The sequence below is a fragment of the Rhinolophus ferrumequinum genome, chromosome 8, assembly GCF_004115265.2.
Source record: "Rhinolophus ferrumequinum isolate MPI-CBG mRhiFer1 chromosome 8, mRhiFer1_v1.p, whole genome shotgun sequence".
Classification (NCBI taxonomy): Eukaryota; Metazoa; Chordata; class Mammalia; order Chiroptera; family Rhinolophidae; genus Rhinolophus; species Rhinolophus ferrumequinum.
Genome location: NC_046291.1, coordinates 5536634 through 5562375, shown reverse-complemented (window position 1 = coordinate 5562375; position 25742 = coordinate 5536634). Strand labels below are relative to the sequence as shown.

Below are 25742 nucleotides of genomic sequence, written 5' to 3'. Positions count from 1 at the left end.
GTTGGTGGTGTTGGGAAAGCTTCTGTTCTCTCACAGGACCCTGTAGTTGCGATCAGCAGGTGTGATTTCCAGCGCACTCTAGCTGCCCCTACCGTTCCTTGTCCACTTAAGGGGGTGGCTGCCTCTGGTGCCTGTGCATTGCACACACGCCCTGGAGGAGCTGGCTGCCGGCTGCGATTGCAGCTCTCTGTTGGGGGCTTCATTTCGCTTCCTTCAGTGCAGCTGCACTGCCCTCCTGGTGTGACATTTGTTCTCAGCTGAGTGAGGAGCCGAGTTATGGGACAAGCAGTCCAGACAGAGGGCTTACAGCTAGTTAGAGCTGTTGTAAGAGCAAGTCCCAGGCCCTGGTCCCTGGAGCCAGGCTGAGAGCTGCCTTCATGTGCAGGTGGAGCGTCATGGCCTATGAGACCAAACTCCCCCGGCAGGCGTCCTCTTCCACCGTCGTCACCGAGGACTTCAGCGATGGTTCCGAGGTACTTCTGGTGGCCTCCCTGCTAGCACGCTCTGCCCTTGATAGACTCGCAGAAGTGCAGTGTCAGCCCAAGGTTGAGCTGCTGCCGCGTGGCCTCTGACCCCCACGCCCCTGGCTTTGGGGGCTTCCTGGGTTCTCACCAAGATTTGGGGTGCTTTGTGATGGCGGTCTCCTAAGGACTTCCCCCTCTCCCGGTGCACACCGTTGGCCCTCTGCGACCTCTGCTGCCCCACGCCCCCCTTGTCCACGTCACTGGCCTTTGCAGGTGGCCTGTGTGAGCTCAGCATTGAGCTCTGCTTCTCGTCCTATGATTATTTTTGTGATTTAACAGTCCCGTGAGGCCTGGGCTTTGCCTTCTTTTTCTTCTGTCCTGCAGCAGCACAGTGCTGCAGCAGCACATAGCTGTGCTTGTCCCGCTGGGCGAGCTGGCTGCTGGCTGAGCAGGAGAGCGAGAGCTCTGCCAAGGCTGCCTGCCTGTCCTGAGGGTTGAGGCCAGGGGCCAGGGCACGCTACGGCCTAGGCCTGCTTTCACATGGCTGGTTGGTACCTTTTAAGAGAGGAAGAATGTGTGTGCGACACCTCAGATATTTACTGTCCAGCCGATAGTAAAGTTTGCCGAGCCCTGGGCTAGAGCCTAAAGAGACGTCCGTCACACGGGGGTAGCGCTCCCTTTTCAGCAGGCAGAGGTGAGAGAGAGAAGGCAGCAAAATGTGTTGTCTGCTATGAATGGAACCTAAATGAAGGAGCCCTGTCTGTGGAAGCAGATAAAAGATTATAGTTCTTAGCACAGGCTGGTGGTGGTGAATCTCGGGCTAAAGAAGCACGAGAGGTTTGTAAGCTTTGATTGACGTGTGTTTTTTTGTTGCGATCCCTCTGTCCACATCTTGCTGAAGCCTTCGGAACCTTTCCGGTAGCACTGGCGGTTCTCAGCTTAGGGACGTGAGCTGAGGCTGGCCTAGCGAGGCAGTGGGTGAGGACCCCACAGGCATGGACCGGCAGTCACCCCGCCCTGTTTTGGGGTAATTGTAGGTACAGCAAATTCTCTTCTATGAAGACTCGGTTGCAGCTCATCTTTCTAAAATCCTGACCTCCGACCAGCACTCAGTGGTGATCTCATCAGCAAAGTGAGTGCCTATGGCCCCCGGGGAGCCAGGGGTCCAGCACGCAGGGCGCCGGGTTCCCAGCCAGAACTGTCTCTCTAGAAGTAGCTTTCTGCGTTTCCTCCCACAGAGTGCTCTGCGAGACGGTGAAGGACTTCGTGGCTCGAGTGGGGAAGGCCTACGAGAGGACGACTGAGAGCTCCGAGGAGTCGGAGGTCATGGCCAAGAAGGTTTGTCCCCGGGCGCCGAGGCGGAGGGCGTCAGGGCGGAGAGGCACTCCATTCCCTGCCCTTTGTTTACCGTCCAGTGCTCCGTCCTGAAAGAGAAGCTGGATTCTCTCCTCAAGACCTTGGACGACGAGTCCCAGGCCTCATCCTCTCTGCCCACCCCACCGCCCACCATCGCCGAGGAGACAGAAGATGGAGACGGAGCAGGCAGCGGCTGTGGCTCCACCGTGGACCGCCCAGTGGGGTCGGCGTGCCCAGCCCGGCCGCAGATATTCCGGCCTCGGGAACAACTCATGCTAAGAGCCAATAGCCTGAAGAAGGCGATCCGTCAGATCATAGAACACACAGAAAAAGGTAGCTGGTCTCTTAAGAATCAGTACCCTTTTTCAGGCAAGCACTGGGCACACCCACTTTCCCCCCAATCTTGGCGATAGAAAGGATCCAGGTGTAGACCAAAGCCCGACAGCCCGAGGTCTTTGCCAGCCCGTCCACTTTCCCTCTAGACTGCCTGCCATGTGGCAGCACCTCCTCCCTCAGAGCGTGCTGCGGACATTTCTCCCTGTTCACCTACTTGTGTCTGATGTAAAGACGCTGCTGACTGGGGCGGGGGCACCCCGGGATTCTAGGAAGTGGAAGGTGGAGTCGAGAGGGCGCCCCCAGCTGGTGAAAAGGTGCCACACATGGGCTCACACAGGGAGCATGCTGGAGAGAGGGATCCCTGGAGAGGGGACCCACTCCCTACAAGGGTCCTATCCTGTGGTCACTGCCAAATGTCGGTAACAGCCCCTCGGGAGCAGGTGGCAGCAGGGGATTGTGTCATGGGGCTTTGTTGAGTCAGAGGTGGGGCTGCCTCAAAGGGAGCGAGTTCTGAAGAGAGCTTGGGTGGTTAGAGCTGAGGTGTCCTGAGGGCACCCGGTGAGGAGGGCCTTGTGCCCAGGAGAGCGGTGGGCCCCGGCCAGGGACTGAGGTGAGGTATGAAGTCCATGGGCAGAGAGAGAGGCTGGCCAGGCTACAGCTGCACTGAGGGGTTGGAGGTTGGGGAGCCGGGGGGTCAGAGAGCTGGGAGCAGCGTGAGCGCCGCGGGGTCAGGTCACTGGCCTGGCGTCCAGGCTGCCCGTGCTGTGTCCACGATGGGCCTGGGGCAGGCAGGTAGACCACATAGGATGAGAGTCCCACTTGATTGGTCGCTCCGTTTTTCTAGACTCGGTTTGCTAAGCTTTGAAAACACTGAACAAACCACACTGACCTGTGAACTCCATGGCCTCCAGCCTCACTGGGACCCCCAGATCTCTCTGAGCAAGTTTGTTCTTGTCCTTGGTCTGTCTTGTCTCTCTTTTCCCTCAGATCCCATTTCACACCACTCCACTTGCTTCAGACACTCCCAGCCCTCACCTTTTCCACTCTGGGCAGTTGGTTGCATCTTGCTTCAGGGACAATAGTCAGGTCATGACCCCCTCACATACACACACACTGCTGTGCTCAGATGGGGCCCTGTCACGTCCCCCGGGCTGCTCTGGGCTCTCGCTACTTTGCTCACCTTCTCTCCACATCTTCCGGCCTCTTGGTCCTTCTCCCCCACCCACTGGCACGAATGCCCGGGTGCCTGGCGTACTTGCAGTGTGCTAGGACCAGGGGAACAGTGGGGACAATGTGGGAGCTTCGGGTCTAAACCTTTAGCCAAGAGGACATTTGAAGATACATCAATCTGGGAGATGAGGTGGGGCGTCTGTTCAGCAGGCGCTCCATCAGCCTGGCACTGTCTGCAGGTCCATAGCCACTGCTGAGCGCAAACCTTCTTTCCCTGCACAGCTGTCGACGAGCAGAATGCCCAGACCCAAGAACAGGAGAGGATTGTCCTAGGGCTCTCTGAGTCGGAGGAGAAAAAAGACCTGAAGTCGGACGACAGCGTGTGCCATGGCGACAGCTGTGGGATTGCCAAGTGCAGGAGCCTCCGCAAAGGTGCCGGCTGGCGGGATGACCCTCCGTGCTGCCATCGGGCCTGTGGGATACTCGGAAAGCTTGCTGAGGGGGTTTTCAGGGTGCCTGCCCCCTGCTTTGGCCACTTGTCAGTATCAAGTCAGGACGTGCGCGCTCTGTCTGGTGGCAGGTGGGCAGAGCCTTGCTGCTAAGGAGTCTGCTTTCCCCAGGACCTCCCTGCGCAGCCCAGACCCAGCCGGGCTCAGGGCCTGTGGGTCCTCCCGGCTGCAGCCAGCCTGACGCTGTGTGCGTGCGAAATTCACTCCAGCCAGAGCTGGCCTTGCCTGGCATTTTGGCCAGGGAACCACCCAGCTCCATGGGCCATCTGCCCAGGGACCCTTACCCTCGTGGAACAGCCCCCAGCTTGGGCTCCTGAGTGGAGAATCGCCCCTCTCCACTGGCTGCTTGCGGCCCCTTCCTATAGCCTGGACAGGCCACTAGCAGGTGTCTGTCTGAGGATTTATTCCCTGCTCACTGCTGCTCAGAACTCCTTGGCATGGGCTCTGTGCCCTGCCCCAGCCTCACCCTCCGTGGCCTTTGTCACTCTCTACAGGGCATCCAAACCCACTTGCCTCTCTGTCCCGTTCTCTATCTTGCCTGCTCTACTTAGGGTTGACTAGTGGCGTGTAACCATTCCTCACGTCCCTCGGCCCGTCCACCTGGCATGTCTCTAATCTTTCCCGGGAGTTTAGTCCTGTTCTATTTTGGACTGTCTTACAACCTTCTGTCCTGTTTTTATAGTGTCCAAATCCCCATGTGAGAAGCTGATAAGCAAAGGAAGTTTGTCCCTGGGCAGCTCTGCCTCTCTTCCTCCCCAGTCAGGAAACCGGGACAGCCTGCCAGCACTCAATACGAAGATCCTGTTCCCGAGTGAGTGTCCCCACCCCCGGGGGGCAGGGTGACAGCGCCGGCCTAGTGGCCAGGCCAAGCCTGCCTGCAGGAGGCTGTCAGAGGCCCTGCCCTGTGACCTGCGAGGTCCGGGGCCTGGCACGTGGCCCAGTGCTGGGTCTGTGGGAAGAATGAGACTGGGTCCCTGTCCTTCAAGAGCTTATAGGTCCGTGGGGAAGCGGACGGAATTTCACAGTTAGAGCACGGTATGACAAGTGCCCTTATTTATTACAAAGGGCAAACCACACCCAAATCACCACCTGGGGGCCGTGAAGGTGTCGTGTAACAGGCGATACCTGAGCTGGGTGCTGAAGGATGACTAGGAGTTATCCTGAGTGAAAAGGGAGGGCCAGGCTGGTGGTGACGGACCAAGGGATCATCCTGCTTTTTCCAGCGTGATTGCAGGAGCACAGCCAGCTGCTGGGGGAGGTGGGCCCAGCCCGTTTTCTTTCCTTGCTCTCATTTTGCCCAGGAGAGAGTGGAGGCCACTCCTGTTGCTTCTTCCCTCGGGGAATTGTGACAGTACTTTGTGTCCTCAAAGGAAGAAATGGTACAAGGGGTTGAAATTGCCAATAAGACTCCCTTCACCAGCTTCAGGGCGGTTCCTGAGGCCTCCTAGCCACACCCTTTGCTCCTGTGAGTGATTTGGCAATTTCTAGTGAATCTCAACTGAATAGAAAGAAAATTCCAGAAGGCCTTGGGAAGTGAGGCTAATGAGAAATATTTGGTTAATCACTGCCGGAGAAGTTACTGGAAGGATGGATTGGCAGAACGTTCAAAAGCAGGGCTCCACCTCTACCTTAGTGTTCGATTTAAAAAATTTAAACTGGTGCACGTAGCTTGAAGTTTCCGGTCACCTGACTGTTCCCTGATGTTTGTTTCTCATGAATTCAGCCTTCTAAAGTTGTACGACTGGACTCGAAGATTAGTTGTATGAATCTTTTGGTGGTTTCGTACATTTAATGAAAACTATCTTTACAAGCCCTTTTACCATTAGGTATTGATTTGTCATAGGTGGGATTTCTGCCACTCAGTATGCTTATTTTTGTTCCATGAATATGGGTTGATGATGGTGATTTCTGAGCAGACTGTTAATTGTCAAAATTCGGGCACGTTTATACTTTATTTTAGAAAAGTTTAATTACAGTGTCCTGAGGAAAGTGCCAGCCTGGAGGACACGAGCTTCCCTGAATTCAGTAGCTGCTGACCATGGCTGTGTCATCTGTTACCTCCCCACAGATGTTCGGGCTGGGATGTCTGGCTCCTTGCCTGGAGGTTCAGTCATCAGTCGCTTGTTAATTAATGCCGATCCCTTTAACTCGGAACCAGAAAACCTGTGAGTATGGGGTGAACCAAGTGGGCGTAGAACAAAGGAGCGTAGAAATCTGATCTGGAATTAGAGAAACTCGGGAATGTTGCCTAGGTGATCCTCTGCCAGCCTGTAAGGAAAACCCAGGAATCATGAGACCTCCGCTGGAGTGCGGGAGCTCCCTGTGTGTCCCGCTCACTCCTGGTCCCTGCAGCCCGCACACGGCAGTCTTCTGGTGTATCTCCCGTTCTGAGACTTGTGGGGTGGGATGTTCCGACGCTGTCTGTGCCAGGTCCTGAGGCAGACAGCACTTTGTGCAGCAGTGTTGGTGGAGTCTCGTGTGTATGCAGGCCATTGTGCAGGAAGATGGTGGTTTGAAAACCCATTCTTCTCGGCATCCCTTTCTGCTGGCTGACAGCAAGGGCTGGGCAGCTGGAGGCTGGTGGCAATTGATTAAAAGTTGCCAACCATGTGTCTGGTGTGTTGGGTCAGAGTAACAGTGACAAATGTACGGTTTACAGAAACGGGGGCTTTCGGGAAAGCAGAACTGAAGGTGTGCGGGGTGGCCACCACGCCCGTTTGGCAGAGGGTGGCCTCGCTTCAGACATCTGCTGCCAGGTGCTGGCCTGGCCGTTACCTGGCATCCCGTCCCGGACCCGATACTACTGCTTGCCTGTCTGCTCCTCCTGGGGCTGTCTGGTTCTGGTTTTGACTTTCCTGAGGTGGTTTCTTAAAAATGCTGCAGCTGTACTCCTCCTGTGAGCAGTGCCCCCCGGGCTCCCTGAACTCAGTCCTTCACCTGGGAGCACCGAGGTTCCACGTCTACAGCTATGGCTGTTGGTCTCTTTTCCTCCTCTCCTCTTCAGATGGGAGGGGACAGAAGCTGCTCTCCTCCCTCTACCTGGGGTGGTGTGCCGTGGCGTCACCTGACACCCCAGCACTTTTGTCATTCGGCCTTTGCCTGGATGGTCTCCTGGAGCCCAGCCTCCCCCCGCCCCCGCTGTCCCCATGCCCTCTCCCCCCAGGACCTGTAAGTACTGGGGAGCACGTGGTCTTCAGCTGAGAACTGTTCGTCCCAGACCTTTGCTCTCACCAAGCTCTTAGGCCCTTGGATTAGATGCGTCATAAGAACGTGTGTGTGGTGATTGCTTTTCGGGTCAGGCTGCAAAAGCCTGTTGATCTAAAGTGCACAGAGTTCTGGTCCAAGCTGTCGTCCCGAGCCCACCCGCCCCCATTGACTTTCTGGGGAACTTTCACGACGAACGTCAAGGACATACTCTCTCCATGCTGCATCCTCTGGGTCGAGGGTCAGGGGCTGCTGCCATCACGCATCTGTCCTGGAGAGGAACCAGGGTCCACAGAGCACCCCCAGCTGTGACCCGGGGGCCATGGTAATGGGAGGGTTTGGCTCCGTGGCAGGAGGGTGAGGGCTGGGTGAGAAGCTGGGATGGAATAGTCTTACCAGCAGAGGGCACAGGAAAGGGGAGCATGTTGCCACAGGAGTGGGGATGGATGTGTCACGTCTGAAAGCTGCTTTGACTGGGCCTAGGGGTGTCTGAGGGACATTCTGAGATCCAGGGTTCAGGTGGTGTGCGTCTCAGGTGTGCCGCAGAATCATCAGGTGGGATGTTGCTGATGGGAACGTGAGATGGAGCAGCTGCTTTGGGAAACCGTCCGGCAGGTCCTGAGAACCGCGAGTTTCCACGTGGCGCAGCAGTTCCCCGCCTGAGACAGGCCCAAGAGAAGTGAAACACACGTTCACACTAGAGCGTGTGTGCGAATGTTCACAAACCCTGGCGCTGAGTGAACAGCGCAGATGCCCATACTGATAAATGGCTAAGCAAGATGGGGTCCCTCCTACAATGGACTGATATTTGGCCTTTAAAGAGATGAGCACTGAACCCGGATGAACCCTGAAAAGTGTGCTCAGTGAAGGGAGCGTGATGCGAAGGGCCCCGTGTTGCGTGGTCCCACTTATGTGAAATGTCCAGGAGAGGCAGATCCATAGAGACAGGAAGCAGATCGGTGGTTGCGGGGGGCTAGGGAGGGGTTGGGGCCGACGGCTAAAGCTTCCTTTTGGGGTGATGAAATGTTCTGAAATGGATTGTAGTGATGGTTACACGAGTCCGTGAATGCATTTAAAATCATGGTATTGTGCATTTTGAATGGGTAAGTTATATGGTATGTGAGTTAACTCTCAATAACACTGTTACCAAAAACAAACAAAAAACAGCTATGAGCTTTGCCCTTAGAAAGAAATGCTTGGAGGGTGGGAGGCTGTGAAGTGAAACAGCTAATAAGCAGGTTGCTGTAATTGGCCCGAAACCCCCTTTGCAGCGAGTGCTACACAGAGAAGTGTGTCATGAACAACTACTTCGGCATCGGCCTGGATGCGAAGATATCCCTGGACTTCAACAACAAGCGTGATGAGCACCCGGAGAAGTGCAGGTGGGTGATGTCCTTCACGTCGTCCTTTCTCCTTCTGGAGCAGGAGACGTACTGTCCAGAGCCAGAGGGTAAAGGAATGTGCAGAGTCCTTAGGCAGGAGGCAAAGGCGAGCCCCAATGCCATGTGTCAGAAAGTGGAGGTGCTTTCACATGTGTGGGAAAATCCAGGAGGCCAGCCTGGAGGAGGGTTCCCAGGGTGGGACAGCTCGGGGCAGATCAACACCAGAAAATGTGTGAGTAGTCGATGGAACAGGCCAAGTCTCCAAGTCGTAAGTCTGTGGGGAGGCGGGAACAGGGCAGGTAACAGTGTGCGGGGTCCCCCACGTCGTTGGTAGGATGTCTGTGTGTTCATCACCCCAGCTGTCGCCCGTGGGTGGGTTGCCCCACGAGAATGCACCTTATGCAGGAAGACGGCCACGTGAGAGGTCCTGAGGGCTTTCACTGGGATGTTCAGTTTCTCCCCCTAACTTGCCATCTCTCTGCTCTTCCCGGCCTGGGGACAGAATGGAAGAAATGGGGAGCTTTCCTCCCGGGCTGAAGTAGGAATTCCGTCTCCTCTGGAAATTCGAGAAGTGTGGAGTTAATGCCTCCCACCTCCCACCCCCCATTATCTCCTGGAGCAGGAGACTGTTCAGCTCTGACGTTGTAGAATAGGGAGGGGAAGCTGGTATGCAGTTGTGCAGAAAAGAGCCACTGACGCGAGAGTCGGGAGGCCCGTGTGCCCCCGTGTGCTGCCACCGTCACTTGGAAGGAAGCCTCCAGGGGGCTGGATGGAAGGGAGTCACGCTCGCACCTGAGGAGTTGTCCGCGTTGTACGTAGGTGGACATTCCTGGGGAAATCAAATCACGCTCAGGACTCCAAAAGCTTTGGAGCTGCGGGCCGTGTGTGGAGGAGAATGCCACGCGCATCCTGGCACGCAGCCGCTGGTGGGAGCCTGTCATTCACAGTGCCCTGTTGGTCCAGAAATAACTGCAAAGGGCATTAAAATTCATAGAATTTAGCAAGTGAAACAGGTGAGGGCTGTAAGTGACACATTTTTAGAACCTTTGGACCCTGCTAGAACCTTCCCTGAGTTTCATCGAGAGCTTTCAAAAGGTCTCCCTAGAGGAATTCTAGTTTTGCAAATCTGTCCCAAAGAACTGACTAGAAACGTGGACAGAGGGCCCACTGCCGTGTAATTTACAGAGCTCAGAGTGGGAACGAGCCACATCTGGTCAAAGATTCATTTGATAAGCAACGTAGGGACCTGTCCCCCTGGAGATCAGTCGTGCTTGGGTCACAGGGAAGTGCAGTGGGTCAGGCAGAGGACTCAGGCTGGTTATCTCACCGGTAAATCGCATACCTGGGAAAGACTAAGGAAACAGAAGCATGCAGATGCGGGGATTCTGGAGATTACTTCCTCCTTTGTGCTTTTCTGTGCTTTCCATATTTTCTAAGGTAAGCATAATTTTAGTCAGAAAAACCCATCATTTATAAAATTTTGGTGAAGTTGTGTTGTGCCTTACCTTTCTTACCTTTCGGGGTGTGATTACTTTCTTGGGGGATACTTCTTTCTAGCAGAATGTCCTGTCAGTAAATGCATCTGTTCTGCGTATCTTACGTGGGTACCACACCAGTGCACGCCCTCCCCCGAGGTGTCACCACCGTAAGGAAGTGCTGAGTCTGACCCATTGGATCAGGCGCCATCCCCACGTTCTGCCGCAGTGACTGGACTTCACTGGAGGAAGAAAGCCAGAGCCCTTGTCAGCTCTTTGTTTTCCATCTCCAGGAGTCGCACCAAAAACATGATGTGGTACGGGGTTCTCGGGACCAAAGAGTTGCTGCACAGAACCTACAAGAACCTGGAGCAAAAGGTCCTGCTGGAGGTGAGCAGGAGCAGGCGGTCAGGGGCCTGTGTGGTCTCCTGGGGGCATTACTCCTGGTGGACACCGGCCTTTGGTCCCTCAGTGGGAGCCCAGCTGCCGGCCGTGGCCTCCTCAGCCCTGGGAGCGGGTTGCCAGTGGAGAAGGACCGGTTGATGCCCTGCATGTCTCTTTTCTTTCCTTGTCCTGCGTTTCCACTGCTCAGTGTGACGGGAGGCCCATCCCACTCCCCAGCCTCCAGGGAATTGCAGTCCTCAACATTCCCAGCTATGCCGGAGGGACCAACTTCTGGGGGGGCACCAAGGAAGATGATGTACGTACGCGTGCTGGGTGACATGGGCCCAAGCTTGGGGAGGGGTGGGAGTAACCAGAGAGGCAGCCCCTTCAAGGGGCCCTGACAGAGTGTCAGCGCAGCGCTGGAGGTGCTCTGTCAGTGATGTAGAGGGATGGACGCCTTCCTTCTGGCAGTGGGGGTACAGTGGAGAACAAGACAGATGGGGTCCCCTGCTCACAAGGAGGGGGGCCAGGCAGAACAGATGTTGTCAGAGGCACAAGTGTGCCGCAGAAGCCGGACCCAATCCTGACTTGGGGCAATCTGGGAAGGCTTCTCGGAGGAGGGGACATCTGTGTTGAGACCTGAGGATGACTTGGGGTTAGCCAGGTCAAGTGGGTGGGTGGGGGCTGTTCCAGGCAGAGGGTGCAGCGGATGAGAGGCTTAGCGGCTGCCCAGGGCAGTGCACAGCAGGCGGGCAGAGTACAGAGAAGTCAGGGCTTCCTCAGGGTTAGGTAAGCCCGGGAAGAACTTCTGGGTTTGTGCCAAGAACTGGGAGGCACTGAGGGTTTTAACCAGGAGCATGGCTTCCTTTGTACTTAAGAATTAACCAAGATAGTTAACACGGTACACTTACTGTGTGCTGGTCACTGTTCTCAGTCTGTGCACATAGTAACTCCGCCCTCATAACCACCACTCGAGGAGCACACCGGTGTTATCCCGCTTTACAGATGAGGAAACTTTCAGGAGCTTGCCCAAGGTCACAGGGCTCCTAAGTGGCAGAGCCGGAATTTGATCCCGAGTAGCTGGTTCCAGGATATTAGGAAGGGGTTCTTTAGTTAGGACACATCACGTCTCGTCGTGGGCCTGCCTGGCTTTACCGACGCGGCAGCCTACCCGCGTGTGGGGGCGTGTCCCGGGCGCTGGCGCCCCCCTCAGCTCCGACACGGGGTCCCCTCCGACGCGGGGTCAGCTCTGACCCTGAGGTCAGCTCTGACCCTGCCGTTTCAGACTTTCGCAGCTCCTTCCTTCGATGACAAGATCTTGGAGGTGGTTGCTGTGTTTGGCAGTATGCAGATGGCCGTCTCTCGGGTCATTAAGCTGCAGCATCACCGGATTGCCCAGGTACTGGCCACGGTCCTGGAGCTGGGAGGGACCTGGGAGACGTTTGGAGAGGCCGGTCCTGGCCCAGAGACTTCGCCCTCCCTGATAAGTGTCCTGATAGAGCCCAGGAGACTGACGCTTTCCCAGGACCGCCCGGCCCTGCCTCCGAGGCCAGAGACCCCTTCTCACCTGCCTACTTGACAGTTAAAACCTACTCTTTATAAACTGGGGCCACCCTCCCCCACCTGCCCTGACTTGCCCTGTGGGTGCCCTGTGTCCTGCTCCGTCCTGCTGAGATGACGCAGGCCTGGCCTGGACTCAGCTTTCAGAAGCAACAGCCTGACCCTGAGTGGAGGAGGCTGAGTGTATGTGGTGGGTGGAGAAGGTGTGGCCCCCGCAGCTGCTCTGCAGTTCTGCTGGGGGGCGGAAGCCGGGCGGGGCCCCCCATTACTTACTTTTGGTGATGGTTTGGGGAGGGCGGTGCTCCTACGCACAGACCTGGGGGACAGCAGCTGACCTGAGCCCCACCCAGGCTGTGTTGTGCAGCCCTTCCTGCCCCAGTCTGTCCACACAGTAGGCTGCCTGAAGTGACAGTTTTAACTCTGGCAGCATTTTGTGTTAAAAAGACAAGCAGTCCATTGTGAACCACTTGCTGGCCATTTGCTCTGTTCTGGGCGTGTTGCATGTATGCAGGGACCCAGGGCTCTTGGGAGCGGGAGGCCCCCACCCTGGGCCAGGCACTCGTGTTTGAGTCCTCACTGTGGTCACAGATGCAGTGCTGGGTGAGGGGACCCTGAGGGCGGGACCGGCTGTGCTGTGGTTGCCCCAGGCCAGCCGCGTGTGCGGGGTGCATAAGACAGGAAGGCTGCAGGGCAGACGGCTGTCAGGCTCCTTGGTCAGCCCGGGGCATGCGTAACGGCTGCGATGTTTGTTCAGTGTCGGACAGTGAAGATCGCCATCTTGGGGGACGAGGGCGTGCCTGTGCAGGTGGATGGAGAGGCCTGGGTCCAGCCCCCAGGCTGCATTCGGATCGTCCACAAGAACCGGGCACAGATGCTCACCAGAGACCGGGTAAGGGCTGCCTGCGGGCCCCGGGCCCCTTCTGAGACCTCGCAGCTCTAATGTTTTGTTCTAGGAGTTTATACTTTAGACACAAGGATTGAGCCAGCGTGGTGGTAACTCCTGGGCCCATTGCTCCTCCCCAGTGTAGGAAAGAGTTTTCTCTCCCTCCCCACTGTCGGCCTGCTGCTGTCCCACTCGTCACTGTCCATGTTAGATGCGCCTGGCCTCTCGAGAGCAGTAGGAGGTTTGTAACGCTGGTTCCCATGCCCTAGGCATTTGAGAACACCCTGAAGTCCTGGGAAGACAAGCAGAAGTGCGAGCTGCCCCGCCCGCCGTCTTTCTGTCTGCACCCGGAGATCCTGTCTGAGGAGGAGGCCACCCAGATGGACCAGTTTGGGCAGGCGGCGGGGGCCCTCATCCACAGGTGGGCTCTCGCCCTCCCCCCACGGTCAGCCTCCCGCCGGGTTGCTCCTTGCCCGTGGCTTTGGTTTGTTTCCACTCACCGTCTCTCAGAGATTGCTTGGAGTTTACCTAGATGGAAGCTTAAACCCACAGATGTTTTCAGAGCTGTCTCCCAGATCTGAAAACCTGCCCTGGACTCCTGAGAACAGTCCACTTCCCACTTCTGTTCTACCCCAGAGGGTAGATTTGCACTCGGCTCTTACAGTTTAAAAAAAAAAAAAGACGAGCCAAAGGCCTTTCCTCCTTTTACTCGGCCTCTGAGCGGCTCCTGGAGCCACTGTGGACCTCCCAGCACGGTGGTCAGTGCTCTGCCCACTGTCCTCCCCAGCCGCCTGGTGTGTCTGCCAGCGCTCTGCCTCCCTCCAGCAAGTTGGCTTCAGCCTGGTGACCTGTGCCCCCTCGTTGCCACATCCAGTGACTACAGCTGCGGTCTGGTTCTGTCTCACTGTACTTCACTTCCTGCCTCAGCGTCCCGCCTGAGGTCACACGCTGGCCGTGCGCCCTGGCCGTCTGTGTGGGCTTCTCTCTTGCTGTCCCGTTCTCTGCCCTCGGCGGAAGCAGTGCTGTCCTGCCAGTCCTGGGCTCTGCAGCCCTCACGTGCTCTCCCCAGGCAGCAGCCCCTCAGCCAGCAGGCCGTAGCCAGCCTGGGTCCCTCAGGCATTTCTGCTTCTGGGTACCCATTCTGGCTTTGTGCTTCCCCGCAAGCATGTCCTGTGCCCTGCGTTCTCCATGTCAGGCAGCTGGCACCACCTCTGCCCCCGGGCCTCCCACCAGCTCTCCATTGTCAGATCAGTATGACCGGGCCTGATGGCTTTGCTCCTCAAGTATTAGTCCAATTCCTTGCGGGACACAGGCTTTAGCTGAGCTCCTGTCTTCCTGCTCGGGACCTCCCAGCCTGTGGCTGCCCAGGGGCCTGCTGGGAGGGGGTCCTTGCCATGTCAGCAGTCCCCATTTTCCCCACACTCAGGACAGGGGTTCCGCACCCCACTCCCCCCAGCTGGCTCCCTGCCTTGTGCTTGCCCTCTGGCCCCGGTGGTCTCATGCCCAACCTCAGCCTTGAACGTGTGTGGGTCCCTCAGCCACGGGGCTGTTGCCTGGGGCTGTGTCCTGCACCAGAGCCGTTCGTTTAACCAGGATTGTCCCCGTCAGAGGAGGGTTCTGTCGTCTCCCTTGCGGAGCGGGATGGGCAGAGTCCCCTTCCAGGAAGCGTCAGGGGTCCACGTGCAGGCCTGCAAACCGTGCTCCTTGCCAGTTTGCCGTTTTATGAGGTGTCAGTCTCATTTGGGGCATTTTCTTCCCCGATCGAGTTTTTAGAAAAACTTGGATGTTGATGTCAGATTTCCCACGTAAGACCTCCTCTGTTTGCCATTGGTCAGCAAATGATTGACAGGGTCATTCTGTGCTGCTCATCCTGGCCAAGCCGTGGTCCACATTGGTTCTCTGGGTAGAACGTGGGCTTTTGTTCAGCGAGGTGAGGTTGCATCTGTCCTGAGTGCCGTGTACTCGTTCTCTCCAGCATCCGGGAGATCGCTGAATGCCACCGAGACGTGGAGCAGGAGCTCGCCCATGCCGTCAATGCCAGCTCCAAGTCCATGGACCGCGTGTACAGCAGGCCCAGAGCCACGGAGGTGCCTCGCCTTTGCGGTCTCGCTTCTCGGGGCTCCTGCAGCCCTCGGGCCTCCTACAGGGCATCTGTTCTGCTTCCTCTCAGGGGCTGAACTGCAGCTTTGTCCAGGAAATGGTGAATAACATCAAGGCGTTGCGCAGCGAGACGGAGCTGCTGCTGGCCGGGAGGATGGCCCTGGTGAGCTGTGTGGGGCGTGCCCGCTGGCGCGCAGGCCTGACTTCCCGGCCTTAAGAATCTGGATCTCGTGTGATCTGACCGGGGTTGGAGCACAGCCCCTCCTGCCGCACCTCAGCCACGTCACCTGTAGTGTCAGACCCTGTGCGGGACTCCTTTGTCACTGTAGACGAGTCACCCTTAGACACCCGCAGGTGGGGCCCAGCTGCCTGTGGCCTGTTCTCGGCAGCAGTGCTTGTGGCCCATTCTCACTCAGCCCTGTGATCCTGGCTGAGGAGGCAGCACGGGCCGCACGCCGGGGTGGGGGGGACTGGATTGTAGAGGCGGCACTAGGGAAAGGCACGAGATGGGGTGGCAAGGAGGTGCTGTCGCGTGCTAAAAGTCACGTGGCTGGGGGCCGCCCAGAAGTCCAGTTTCACACCCTGTGCCCTTCCTTCCAAAATGCCGTGCTGTCCGGGCGTAGCACGGCTGTTTCCTTGGCCACCTCAGCACTTCTGCCCTCGGTGCAGGTGGCTGGTCCCATCCCCCTTTTCCGTCAGAGGCTCCCCAGGCAAACGGAAGCCAGTGAAGTGTCGGCCCTGTGAACGGGGTTTTCGGATAAGCTCGCTTTGCTGCCTTGTTTATGAAAGAGTTTAATTCTGTCGCCTGATGCTACTTAGAAGGACAGGAGCCGTGGGCCCCTGAGCCAGTGCTCTGCGACTCAGTTTCCACGGAGGGTTTTGTGAGAACTCCTTGAGGAGCGCAGCCGGTGGCCAGCCTCCTGCCTGCACAGGGCGTGGCTGTCACCCGGGCCCTCATGCTGACACGTGGCGTGTCTCTCCCTTGCCCGCTGAGCAGCAGCTGGACACGCCTCAGAAGGAGCGGCTCGGGGCCGCCCTCGCCGAGATGGACCAGCAGCTCAGGAAGCTGGTGGACACGCCGTGGCTGTGCCAGCCCACGGAGCCCAGCGACGAAGAGGTATGTGGTCACTTCCGCCTGGACGCCCCAGGCTCTCCCTTCAGGGCCTGTATTCAGTGCACTCTCCGCAGCTTTGGGGGGGGGGTCCATCTTGCAGCCCCTGATGCGGCTTCTGAAGACTTGTCTGTTCAGACGCCTCAGGGTGTGGGGGACAACTGGCAGGAGGGAGGAGTGGGAGCTGGTGTTGAGAATGACCTGACGACAGGCACATGTCGCTCATGGAAGCAGAACTGCGGGCTGACCAGGAAATAGGTAGAAAGAAGCTGGGTTCTGCCCCACGATTTGCCCCCATGTGAAGACACATTGGTCAGACACACAGCCGCTTCGGACAGAGTGGGTGTGTGTGACTCACAGCACAGCCCCCTTTCCTTGTACACGTGTTTAGAGACCCCAGCCTGCCACAGGTCCTGTAGCTGGGACAGACAGGACCCCCGCTGTGTGCGTCCTGAGATGCAGTCACCTCCTTCCTGCACCGGACGGCAGGCAGCAGGGCACATGGGAGGTGCTTGTTGAATGGTTGGTTTTCGTGGGCAGTGTCTGGACTAAGGCAAACCCTAGATGGCCTCCCTCTCAGGATAGAGCAGAATGGATCAGGAGAAAAGTTCCCCTTAGGGTAACACATCTCACAAGGTAACCGCTAGACACTAGAAACAGTGGGCACTCCTGCTGCCAGCTTGGTTTGTTACAACCTGTTGGCAGCAGTAGGGTGAGGGGACAGAGGAGGGCCCACCAGCATCCAGTGTCCTCTGAATACACAGGCATTTGTTGACACATCCAAACCCTGTCCTTCCAGCCAGGCAACAAGGCTCAGCAACTTAAGAAGGAGGACATTTCGGTATAAAAACACAGGCCAAGCTCATCACAATTGCTTATATAGTTAATTATAAATATAGTAAAACTTTCGTGTAGAAAAAATTACTAAAATAATATATAAAACATTGAACAGATGTAATAATAACATGGCCTTGTGATTCCAGATTAAATTATCAAAGCCTGAGAAGTGGGCAGTGAGCTGGGGCGGCTGGGTGAGGACACTGACAGAGGAATGAAAGCACGTTAAATTCCTCCTCCGAAGGTGGAAGAAAGTCAAAAAAAGTTCTTGACTTTGATAATTAGGGAAATTATCAGTGATGTTTAGGGAAGTCAGTGATGATTTTTTAAAAGCCGAAAGGTAGTTTCCAATAGAACTGAAAAGATTTGTGTCTTTCCAAATCACTACAAAAAATAAAAAATATAGTCTATATTGTAAAAGAAAATAAGGGACTAGTAATGAAGTAGCTAACATAAAAATAAGATAACAGAAAATGATATTATAGATTCCCCTCTTTAAAGCAAATTATTCTCAGATTGTAATAAAAAAAAAAAAAAAAAGAGCCTTGTTTTCTCTCCTGTACTCCCAGTGAAACCTTAGGATACAAAAAGATTAAAAATAAATAATTTCAGGAAAACACAATAAAAAAAATCCCAAATTAACAATATTAACATAAAAACAGAATTGCATACCGAAGGTAATAAATATAGGGGAATCACTTGATATTGGTAAAATATAATAATTTTGTAATAAAATTTATTTTTTGTCTTGAGCTATCTGTCAGTTACTATTGAACAGTCCGGCCATGGATATAGATGTCTCAATTTGTGATTTTTATGTATCTCTGCTTTAGGTATTTTGAGGCTATGTCATTGGGTGCATATAGGTTGTATTATTATGTAAAGACTTTCAGTCATTCTTTTTATTTTCAAGTCTACTTGTTTGGTCTATTATTTTTCATGCTTTTACTTTCAAACTTTATTTGGAGTGTCTCTCATCAACAGCACATTGTTGGATTTTTATCCAGTCTAGTACTCTGTTTTAATTGGAGAGTTCAGTCTGTGTGCATTTCTCATATTATCAGTGAATACTATATAGATATATTTTTATCCTATTTTGTGCTTTCTGTTTGTCCTTTTTGTTTCTTTTAATTTCTCCGTTTTGATTGATGAGTCTTTCCTTGTTCCCACACAATTCTGTTTGTCCCCTCTACTAGTTGGGGAATATATGCTCTCTGGTTAGTCTTTCAGTGATTACCTCCGAAATTTGAATTTGAATTTATATGCATAAAGTATATAAAGCGAAAACTTCTCGAAATGAGAGAAAGTGACAGAAACCAAATTGTGGTGTGAGCCATCACTGTCAGCCCATGATAAATCAAATAAAACCGTATCACAGCATCTGAACAAAAAAGTTGAAAGAATACATTTACATATAGAATATTTACATATAAAAACATGCATACACAAATGTATCATGTTTCTCTATAGAGAGAATTCTATACTCTGTAAGAGGGAATATGTTTTCTGTTGCCCGTAGGATGTTTTCAAAATCTGATCATACTCTAAACCAGGGCTACTGATAGTACGAAACGCTTCATTCTCATCATAGAAATTGAGAGGAAGAATGTAGAAACTTGAAGCAATTGGTAGTTTGTATGTCCTTTCCAGTTACATTTCTCTAGTAATTTACCTCGTCACACTTCATTCTAGTCCAGCCAACTATGGACTGGACATTTTAAAGCTGGTTCTTTCCCAGGTGTAGTTTGGGTAGCACAACCCTGGGACGCAGTACACCTCAGCGACTCATGGAAGGTAGAAACCGCGCGTGCTCAGCTGCAGCCCCTGTGTCCCCCTGCCCTGCCCACAGCGGGTAGCTTCCTCCACACCGAGTGCCTCTGAAGACGGATGGAGGGCCGGCCGTGTAGCAGCTGCTGCCATGGAAGGCTCGCGCCCTAGGGCCTGGTTGCAGGGTGGCCAACCAGCTGGCTTGTTTGGGACTGTCTGGTCTTAGCACTCAGAGCCCATGTCACAGGGATTGTGGTTCCAATGCTTTAAACCTAAAAATGTTTCCAAAACCAGTATCACCAAATGCCGGGAACACACACAAACCCGCACAAGTGCCCCCGGCTGTCTGATTTAATGGGGTCCCCTGAGCCATGTCTAGAGCAGCCCTGCTTTCTGGGGTTCCCAGATGTGGGCTGGTGGGACGGTGCAGGTGTTCGTTCTTGCAGGAGTAGGTGGGCAATAGTACAGGTGGCGCCTAATAGCACATTTAATTTCAAAACCAAAAACCCTCTGCAGGCAGCTAGGACAGTGCACGCACTGCTGGGGCGCACGGCTGGAGCAGGAAGTCGCAGCCAAGTGTCCTGGGAGGCAAGCGGGGGCCGTGCTCCCTCCTGGGCCCCCTCTGCTGGCCGCTGTCAGCTCCTACGCACCCAAGGGAAGAGATGGGGGTGAGGTCCACAGGGCAAGAGGGATCTGGAGGGGATGGTGCTGCGTTTCTACTCGCATAGAAATAGGAAAGGCATTTATTTGAAAGCAAAAAAAAGTGATGAATGTATGTGCTGGTTCTTTGAAAGCAAATAATTAAACCACCCTCCGGCAAATACAATCAGGGAAAAATGAACAAAATGAAGTTATGAGGAGAATGTAACAATAGATGAGACAGTAAATCAAGTTACAATCAAAGAAATGCTAATGAAGTTTAAAATGTTGATGAAACTTGATTTTTCAGGAAAAATTGAAATTATACAAATTGAAATCTGAAGACGTTTTAAAAGTATAGCCACAGAACAACTTGAAAAAATAATTTAAATATTACCTTCAAAGGAAAAATGTCAGGGAATATGTAATTTCCATATGTAAGAAACGGTATCAAAGGTAGAAAAAGATGGACATTGTCCCAGTTTGCATTTTTTTTAATTGTGGTGAAAAAACATTAAGATTTACCATCTTTGTCATTTTTAAGTGTACAGTTCAAGTCATGTTAGGTGTATTCACATCGCTGTGAAACAAATGTCCAGAACTTTCCACAGGTCATTTTTTAAAACTAGCACATTGATTCCAAAATTCAGTATTATCAGTAGATCCATACAAATCATAGCTGATGAAAGAAATTCTTTTTAAAAGAATTCCAGCTGGAAAGTGCAGGATTGAAAGGCTATTCATTCTGCATGCCCTGGGGAATCCCCTGGCGGGTTTGTAACCTGTGTGGGGATGGAGTGGGCCAGCCCGGTGACATCCTCACGCACTGGCCTGTCCCTGTCCCCAGCTGCCCACGCAGCTCCACACGGAGGGAGGAGTGGGGCCAGCCACGCCGCAGGGAGCCATCAGTTGGAGCCTACAGGACAGACAGCTGGTTTCTCTGTAGGTGAAGGAAAGGGGGCCACAGAGCTCAGGACCCTTGTTAGGGTCCTGATTCAGACAAACCAACCTTGAGGATAAATGGTTGAAGCTGTTGGGGAGATTTGATATAAATGAGCTCATTGGACATAAATGGATTTTGGTGCTGGTGTCAGTGTGATAACAGTTTTACAAAGTGTTCTTGTCTCACAGTTGACTGAAGTGTCTATGGGTGGCGTAATTTGAAATCTGAAATTGGTTCATTTTAAAAGGCGGGGGAGACGAAGCGCATGTTGGTACTCCGCTCCATCTTGTGAGTGCATGAGGACACCCACATTACAAGTCAGAAATAGATGGAATACTCATGTGTGCAGGAGAAAAAAATTACAGTCGGGAGTAGGGTGCTCTTTAGATTGTGGTAGAGAACGGCTGCCTCTCGCTTCAGTCACCCCCTCCTGCAGGAAGCACTGGGGGTGGAGTGGGCTCCAGCCTGTGGGGACAGAAGAGCCTGTGGCTGTGATGTCCCCGGGAGCTAATGGGCTTTAACGGATCCATCATGGGTCATTTTACCAAGGATAAGAAGGTTGTGAAAACAAGTTTCTTGAGTACTCATGATCGGTGAGAAAATGTCGCTGTGAGACGTCCCTTTCATTGTGGAAACATAAAACACATGACTTGCCTGCGGTAAGAAGTGCACGAAGGCAACTCTGAGGGGCTCACAGGACTGAGCGGCCCCCACGGCAGCCGTCCCCGGTGGGAAGACGCGTGTGGTTGCCAAATTCTAGCTATGGTGCTGTTCCAGCGAAAATCCCTGTGGAGGTGTTTTCAATGTGATCAGATGTCCCTGTCGGATCGGAAAGTGTGTCATGAGGCTGCGGGTCTGTGTGGGGACAGGGCCCTGAGGCAGGATCCAGGCAGCCAGGGCAGGAAGAAGCTGGGGTGCCTGAAACAAGGAAAGGATGCGTTCAGACTGGTACACACAGGTGTGTGTATTCGTGTGCACAGCGGAGGGGTCACAGGCCCGTCAGGAAGGAAGGTTGCAGTGACGCCGAGCAGTACTGGCTCGTCCATCCCCTGGAGTTCTCTGGGGGGTGGGAGGGGCACCACGGGACAGTGTCCCCTTGTTACTCCTGCTTCCCTCACAGGTGCTGCCTTTGAGAGTAAATCCAAGGAAAGTGCACTTGCAGGAGAAGCTTTATTTAGAAAGAGGCTTGTGGCACAGTCAAAGCCGGCCGGGAACACTAGACGATTGGCTAAATAACTTATTTACTATAGTTCTGTAATTATACTAATATTTAAGTAATACTTACACAGCTTTTTAATCACATGAGAAATGCATGTTCTAAAATGAAAAAATAGATAAAAATACACGGTGCTCACTGTGAAACCACTTTCAAAGGCATTAAAAATGAACAATAAATACAAGACTGAAATCAAGGAAGAACACCAAAATAAGTAAACCCGGGACAAAGCATCTTCGCCTAGGCCCCCGCCCGCCCCTCTGAGCTCCAGAGCTGTTACTCGGGCCTTGGTGAGTTGGGGTCTGATTCTCAGTGTTTCTCCTCTCCCACCACAGAATGTGATGCTGGATCTTTCCAAACGCAGCCGCAGCGGGAAATTCCGCCTGGTGACCAAATTTAAGAAGGAGAAAAACAACAAGAACAGAGAAGCGCACAGCAGCCTGGGAGCCCCTGGTACCTGCCCCCCCTTCTGGCCGCCCTTGCCAGCTGTGTGCCCTTCCCGCGTCTGCTTTCTCCCTGGGCCTTGGCCCCGGGCCCGACCCGCCATCACGGCCTGTGCTGTCATCTGTCTGCAGCTACCGATCTGTGCCCTGGCTTTGCTCTGCCAGGTGCTGGCCCTGGTCACACCCTGAACTCCATGCAGACTGGGTGACCGGCCATGGAGCCGCCCGCCTGCCCTAGATGGAGGGTGCGAGGTCGGGGGAGGACAGCAGAGGTGACAAGACAAGACGGAGGAGACACAGAACCCCCCAGGCGGCTTCGTCTTGGGGGGGCGCTGATTTTTGATTAATTGGTTTGGTGATCAGAGCCCCCCACCGGGATCCTGGGCCAGCAGCTAGTGTGGGCCGTGAGAGCAATAGAAAATGTCACTAGAGGACAGTTTCCCTTTGGGTCAGTAGATCGGGGGTAAACTCCATCTGAAGGGTTGGCCCTGAGCATAGCTGTCCCAGTGCTCCCGGCTGCCAGGTGGCCCCACGCCTGGGTTTGCGGTGGCGTTGGCTACCAGTCAGGATGGCTCCCATGATTTTTCTTCTTTGCATGTTTGTCCAGAAATTGGGTTTCTTTTAATGATGGTGGCTCTGATTACATGAAATCGCTGCATGTTCCCTTCCTGCTGTTTCCTGAAGTGAATGAACCCTCTAGAAGGTGGAGGGAAAGCTGGCTTCAGCTGTAGTCAGACCCACATTTCTCTTGGTTTGGTGCTGGTCCCTCCTGGGACACGGGGAAATGTCGGGGAGGCTTATGGCCAACCTGGCAGGAACAGACCAGCCCTGTTGCAGTCTTGCCTTTTGAGAGTGGGCTCCCCTGCTGGTTTCTGCACCACTTGGGGCAGCGCCTGTGGCTGGGTGGCGGGCACCTGCTGCTAGGGTCTTGGGTGTGGGCTGCTGGGGTGCAGGCTGCTGGGGCGCTGGATGCTGGGGTGCGGGATGCTTGGGTGCGGGCTGCTAGGGTGCCGGCTGCTGGGGCACTGGGTGCTGGGGCGTCTCGGCTGCCTGCTGCTGGGGTGCCAGCTGCTGGGTGCCGGCTGCTGGGGCATCTCGGACGCCGCCTGCTGGGTGCGGGGCACTCACTGCACTCGTGCTTCTCCGTCTCTGACAGCTCACCTCTGGGGCACAGAGGAGGTTGCTGCCTGGCTGGAGCACCTCAGTCTGTGTGAGTATAAGGACACCTTCACACGGCACGACATCCGGGGCTCCGAGCTCCTGCACCTGGAGCGGAGGGACCTCAAGGTACTTCCACAGCGCCCCCCGGGTACCCATACCTGGCATCCCCGCAGCTTGGCCTCGGTCCCCTCCCTGTGACCTGGCCAGCGTCAGATTGTCACAGTGCTTCTGAGACCTTTGTGCACGACGGGGGTCACAGCTGGCATTGGCCACCGGGCGGCCACGTTGCCTCTGGCAGTGACATCTCCCCCCCCACAGCCAGGCGGAGCCAGAGCAGACTTAATGGCGGGAGCGTGCTTTGCTTAGTCTGAGTGGCCGGTGAACTCTGTTACCAGTGAAAACTCTGGGGGGGACACAGCCTTTCGCTGATAAGTCAAACTGAGTAGCTCTGTGATGATGGGTGAAGGGGACCCCAGCATAGAGCGTTCCCTCTGTTGGTGACGGAGTCGATTATAGCCCAGGAGACCTGCTGGCTCCTCCAGCACAGTCACGTCACCCGCGCCCAGGTCCACGTGCTGCCTGGGCCAGCTCGCCACTGTCTCATGGGAGGGACGGTGGGGGGGCGGGGGCAGCACCTTGCCCAGCTCAGGTGGCACGACCTCCCGCACCTGCCTCTGCCCCGCGCTGGGCCGCGTCCTGGGCTGGGGTCCACCTGCTGCCAGCCCTGTGTTTGGTCTCGTCTTGTTCACTGGCCCTGAGCGACGTCAGTGATGGGGTCACAGGAGTGACGTGGGGGCGTCTGCATGCCTGTCACTCCGTGTGTCGGTTCCAGCTTGTGTCACCGTTTCCTCCTTTCCACTCCGAGTGCTCAGCTGCGTGGGCCGCCTGTCTAGCCCTGGCGTCAGCGGCGCTGCTCTCATTGCAGGACCTCGGCGTGACCAAGGTGGGCCACATGAAGCGGATCCTGTGTGGCATCAAGGAGCTGAGCCGGAGCCCCCCTGCCGCCGAGGCCTAGCCTCCGCCCTCTCGGCCTGCGTCCTCCGCTCCTGCGACTGAGGCGGCCCGGGCCCTTGTCATGGTGCTACCCCCCGCTCGCCACAGCAAGCCGCTCAGAGCCCCGTCCGGCCAGCCCCGCGGTCTTGAACACACCAACACAGCTACCTTTGGACACGCACCTTTTCAGCCTGGCGTGGGGGGTGAACGGTGCCACCACCTCCCAGCGCTCGCTGACCCGTCCGGGGCACCGGGCATCGCAGCAGAAACGGCCTGTCTGGGCCGCACGCGATTGTCCCGGGGGCTCCGGTCCCTGTGGCACTGTCTCCCGGGCGTTCAGACGAGGCCCGCGGTTTTCAGGAGCCCGCGTCCCCCACCCGGGGAGTTCGGTGCCCGCCAGCCATTCCGTGGCTCCTCAGCAGCCCGCGGCCGCCCACTGCTGATGTCCGTTCGTGAACAAGGTCTTCCACGGAGGCCGCGCCTCGCCTGGTTTGAAAGGGCGCGGGAGCGTTCGTAGCCCTGTTCGTTTTAACGCCACATGACGAGAAAGCTCGATGGTCCTCAAGCCTGCGAGCCAGGCCGCCAGGTTGCCCGGCTGCCCCCCCCCCCCCGTGCCCCCCATGCCTCAGCCCCTCCTGAGCTGCGGGCGTGGGGACGCAGCCCTGGCCGTCCCGGCACAGAGCTGCCTGGGGCCGGGCACCCCCGACGGCCGGCCGCGTCCCCGGGCGGGACAGGCCGTGTGGCCTCTAGGGCAGTGTTTCTGGGGCAGAACAAGCTGCCACCCTGCAGAGCGGTCCTGGGGGGGCGGTCGGGCCGTCCTGAGAGCCTGGCCTTCGGGTGGCTGTGTCGCTGCCAGGCCCCGCGTCCCTGGAGGTGTTGGGGCCCCTCGCCCTCCGCCCCCCACAGCCCTCACTGCCTTGGACTCTGCCCCCTTCTCCCCTTCAGAGTCCGTCACACCTCACAGGGTTCCCATCACCCTGGAAAGGGGTTCTGTGACCTGCACCCCAGCCCCTGGGTCTGCCGGGGCTCCACACCCCGAAGGGGAGGGCTGGGCGTTAGTGCCTGTGGCCGGGGCCGCTGACCGAGTGAGGGGACTGGGCAGGAGGGCAGAGGCGCCCTGCAGCCACCGTCGGAGGCCCCTTCGGGGCTCATAGCTGAACAGCATTTGCCACTGGCTTTGCAGACCCCCTGCCGGCTCCCTGCCAGGCCCCCCCTCTCGTGTGGGGCGCCCCCTCTGGTGGTCCTGGGTGCTGGGCTCAGGCAGAGGCCCTGCCTCGGCCTCAGGGTTCCACGACCCACTCCTGTGCCCGCGTGTGACCTGGTGGCGGTGGGGTGTGTGGTAGACGAGCCCGTGTCCGGCTCGTGCACTCGGCCGCCCCCTGGAGGTGAGGCTGGGCAGCTGTGCCTCACCCTCTCCGCCCTGGGAACGTGGAGCGAGAATCTAGCACCAGACGTCACTGGCTGTCACAGTACAGATCCTGGGGACCCATGCCCGCTGTTTCAGAACGGGCTGCCCTGTTGCTTGAGGCGGCGGCGCCTGGGGTTTTCAGGGGCTGCCAGACAGGACAGGCTAGAAGTCACGTGAGGGGGCGCCGTGGGGCACCCCATACCCTCAGTGTCCCCCCCATGGGAAAGCCTAGGTTTGAGTCAAGCATGGTGTTTAAAAGTAATATGTTGTCAGTGATTAAAGCAACGCTTCATGTAAAAGCCATTTTTCTAATTCCAGTCAGTGAGAAGTGAAACGAGTAAATACGAATGTTGCATGAAACTGTTGGTGAAGGGCCAGGTCCCCGTTCATTGTGAATCTTT

General features: G+C 55.6%; 1 protein-coding gene across 4 annotated transcripts in view; it reads left to right on the top strand.

Moving 5' to 3' along the window:
- The window catches only part of DGKD (diacylglycerol kinase delta), a 100180-nt gene extending 75614 nt beyond the window's left edge, over window positions 1–24566 (top strand). For 3 of the 4 annotated variants that reach the window (XM_033111879.1, XM_033111881.1, XM_033111882.1), the window contains 19 exons: window positions 386–473; window positions 1502–1596; window positions 1703–1802; window positions 1880–2153; window positions 3609–3758; window positions 4518–4646; window positions 5904–6000; window positions 8311–8421; window positions 10190–10286; window positions 10489–10596; window positions 11566–11679; window positions 12595–12729; window positions 12993–13144; window positions 14699–14810; window positions 14894–14986; window positions 15821–15940; window positions 21672–21789; window positions 22936–23066; window positions 23866–24566. In XM_033111879.1, coding sequence (XP_032967770.1) covers window positions 386–473; window positions 1502–1596; window positions 1703–1802; window positions 1880–2153; window positions 3609–3758; window positions 4518–4646; window positions 5904–6000; window positions 8311–8421; window positions 10190–10286; window positions 10489–10596; window positions 11566–11679; window positions 12595–12729; window positions 12993–13144; window positions 14699–14810; window positions 14894–14986; window positions 15821–15940; window positions 21672–21789; window positions 22936–23066; window positions 23866–23955 — 2314 coding nt within the window. In that variant the 3' untranslated portion in view covers window positions 23956–24566. The remainder of the gene's footprint in view (window positions 1–385; window positions 474–1501; window positions 1597–1702; window positions 1803–1879; window positions 2154–3608; window positions 3759–4517; window positions 4647–5903; window positions 6001–8310; window positions 8422–10189; window positions 10287–10488; window positions 10597–11565; window positions 11680–12594; window positions 12730–12992; window positions 13145–14698; window positions 14811–14893; window positions 14987–15820; window positions 15941–21671; window positions 21790–22935; window positions 23067–23865) is intronic. The other variant, XM_033111880.1, reaches the window with a different exon arrangement.
- Window positions 24567–25742: the final 1176 nt, after the last annotated feature.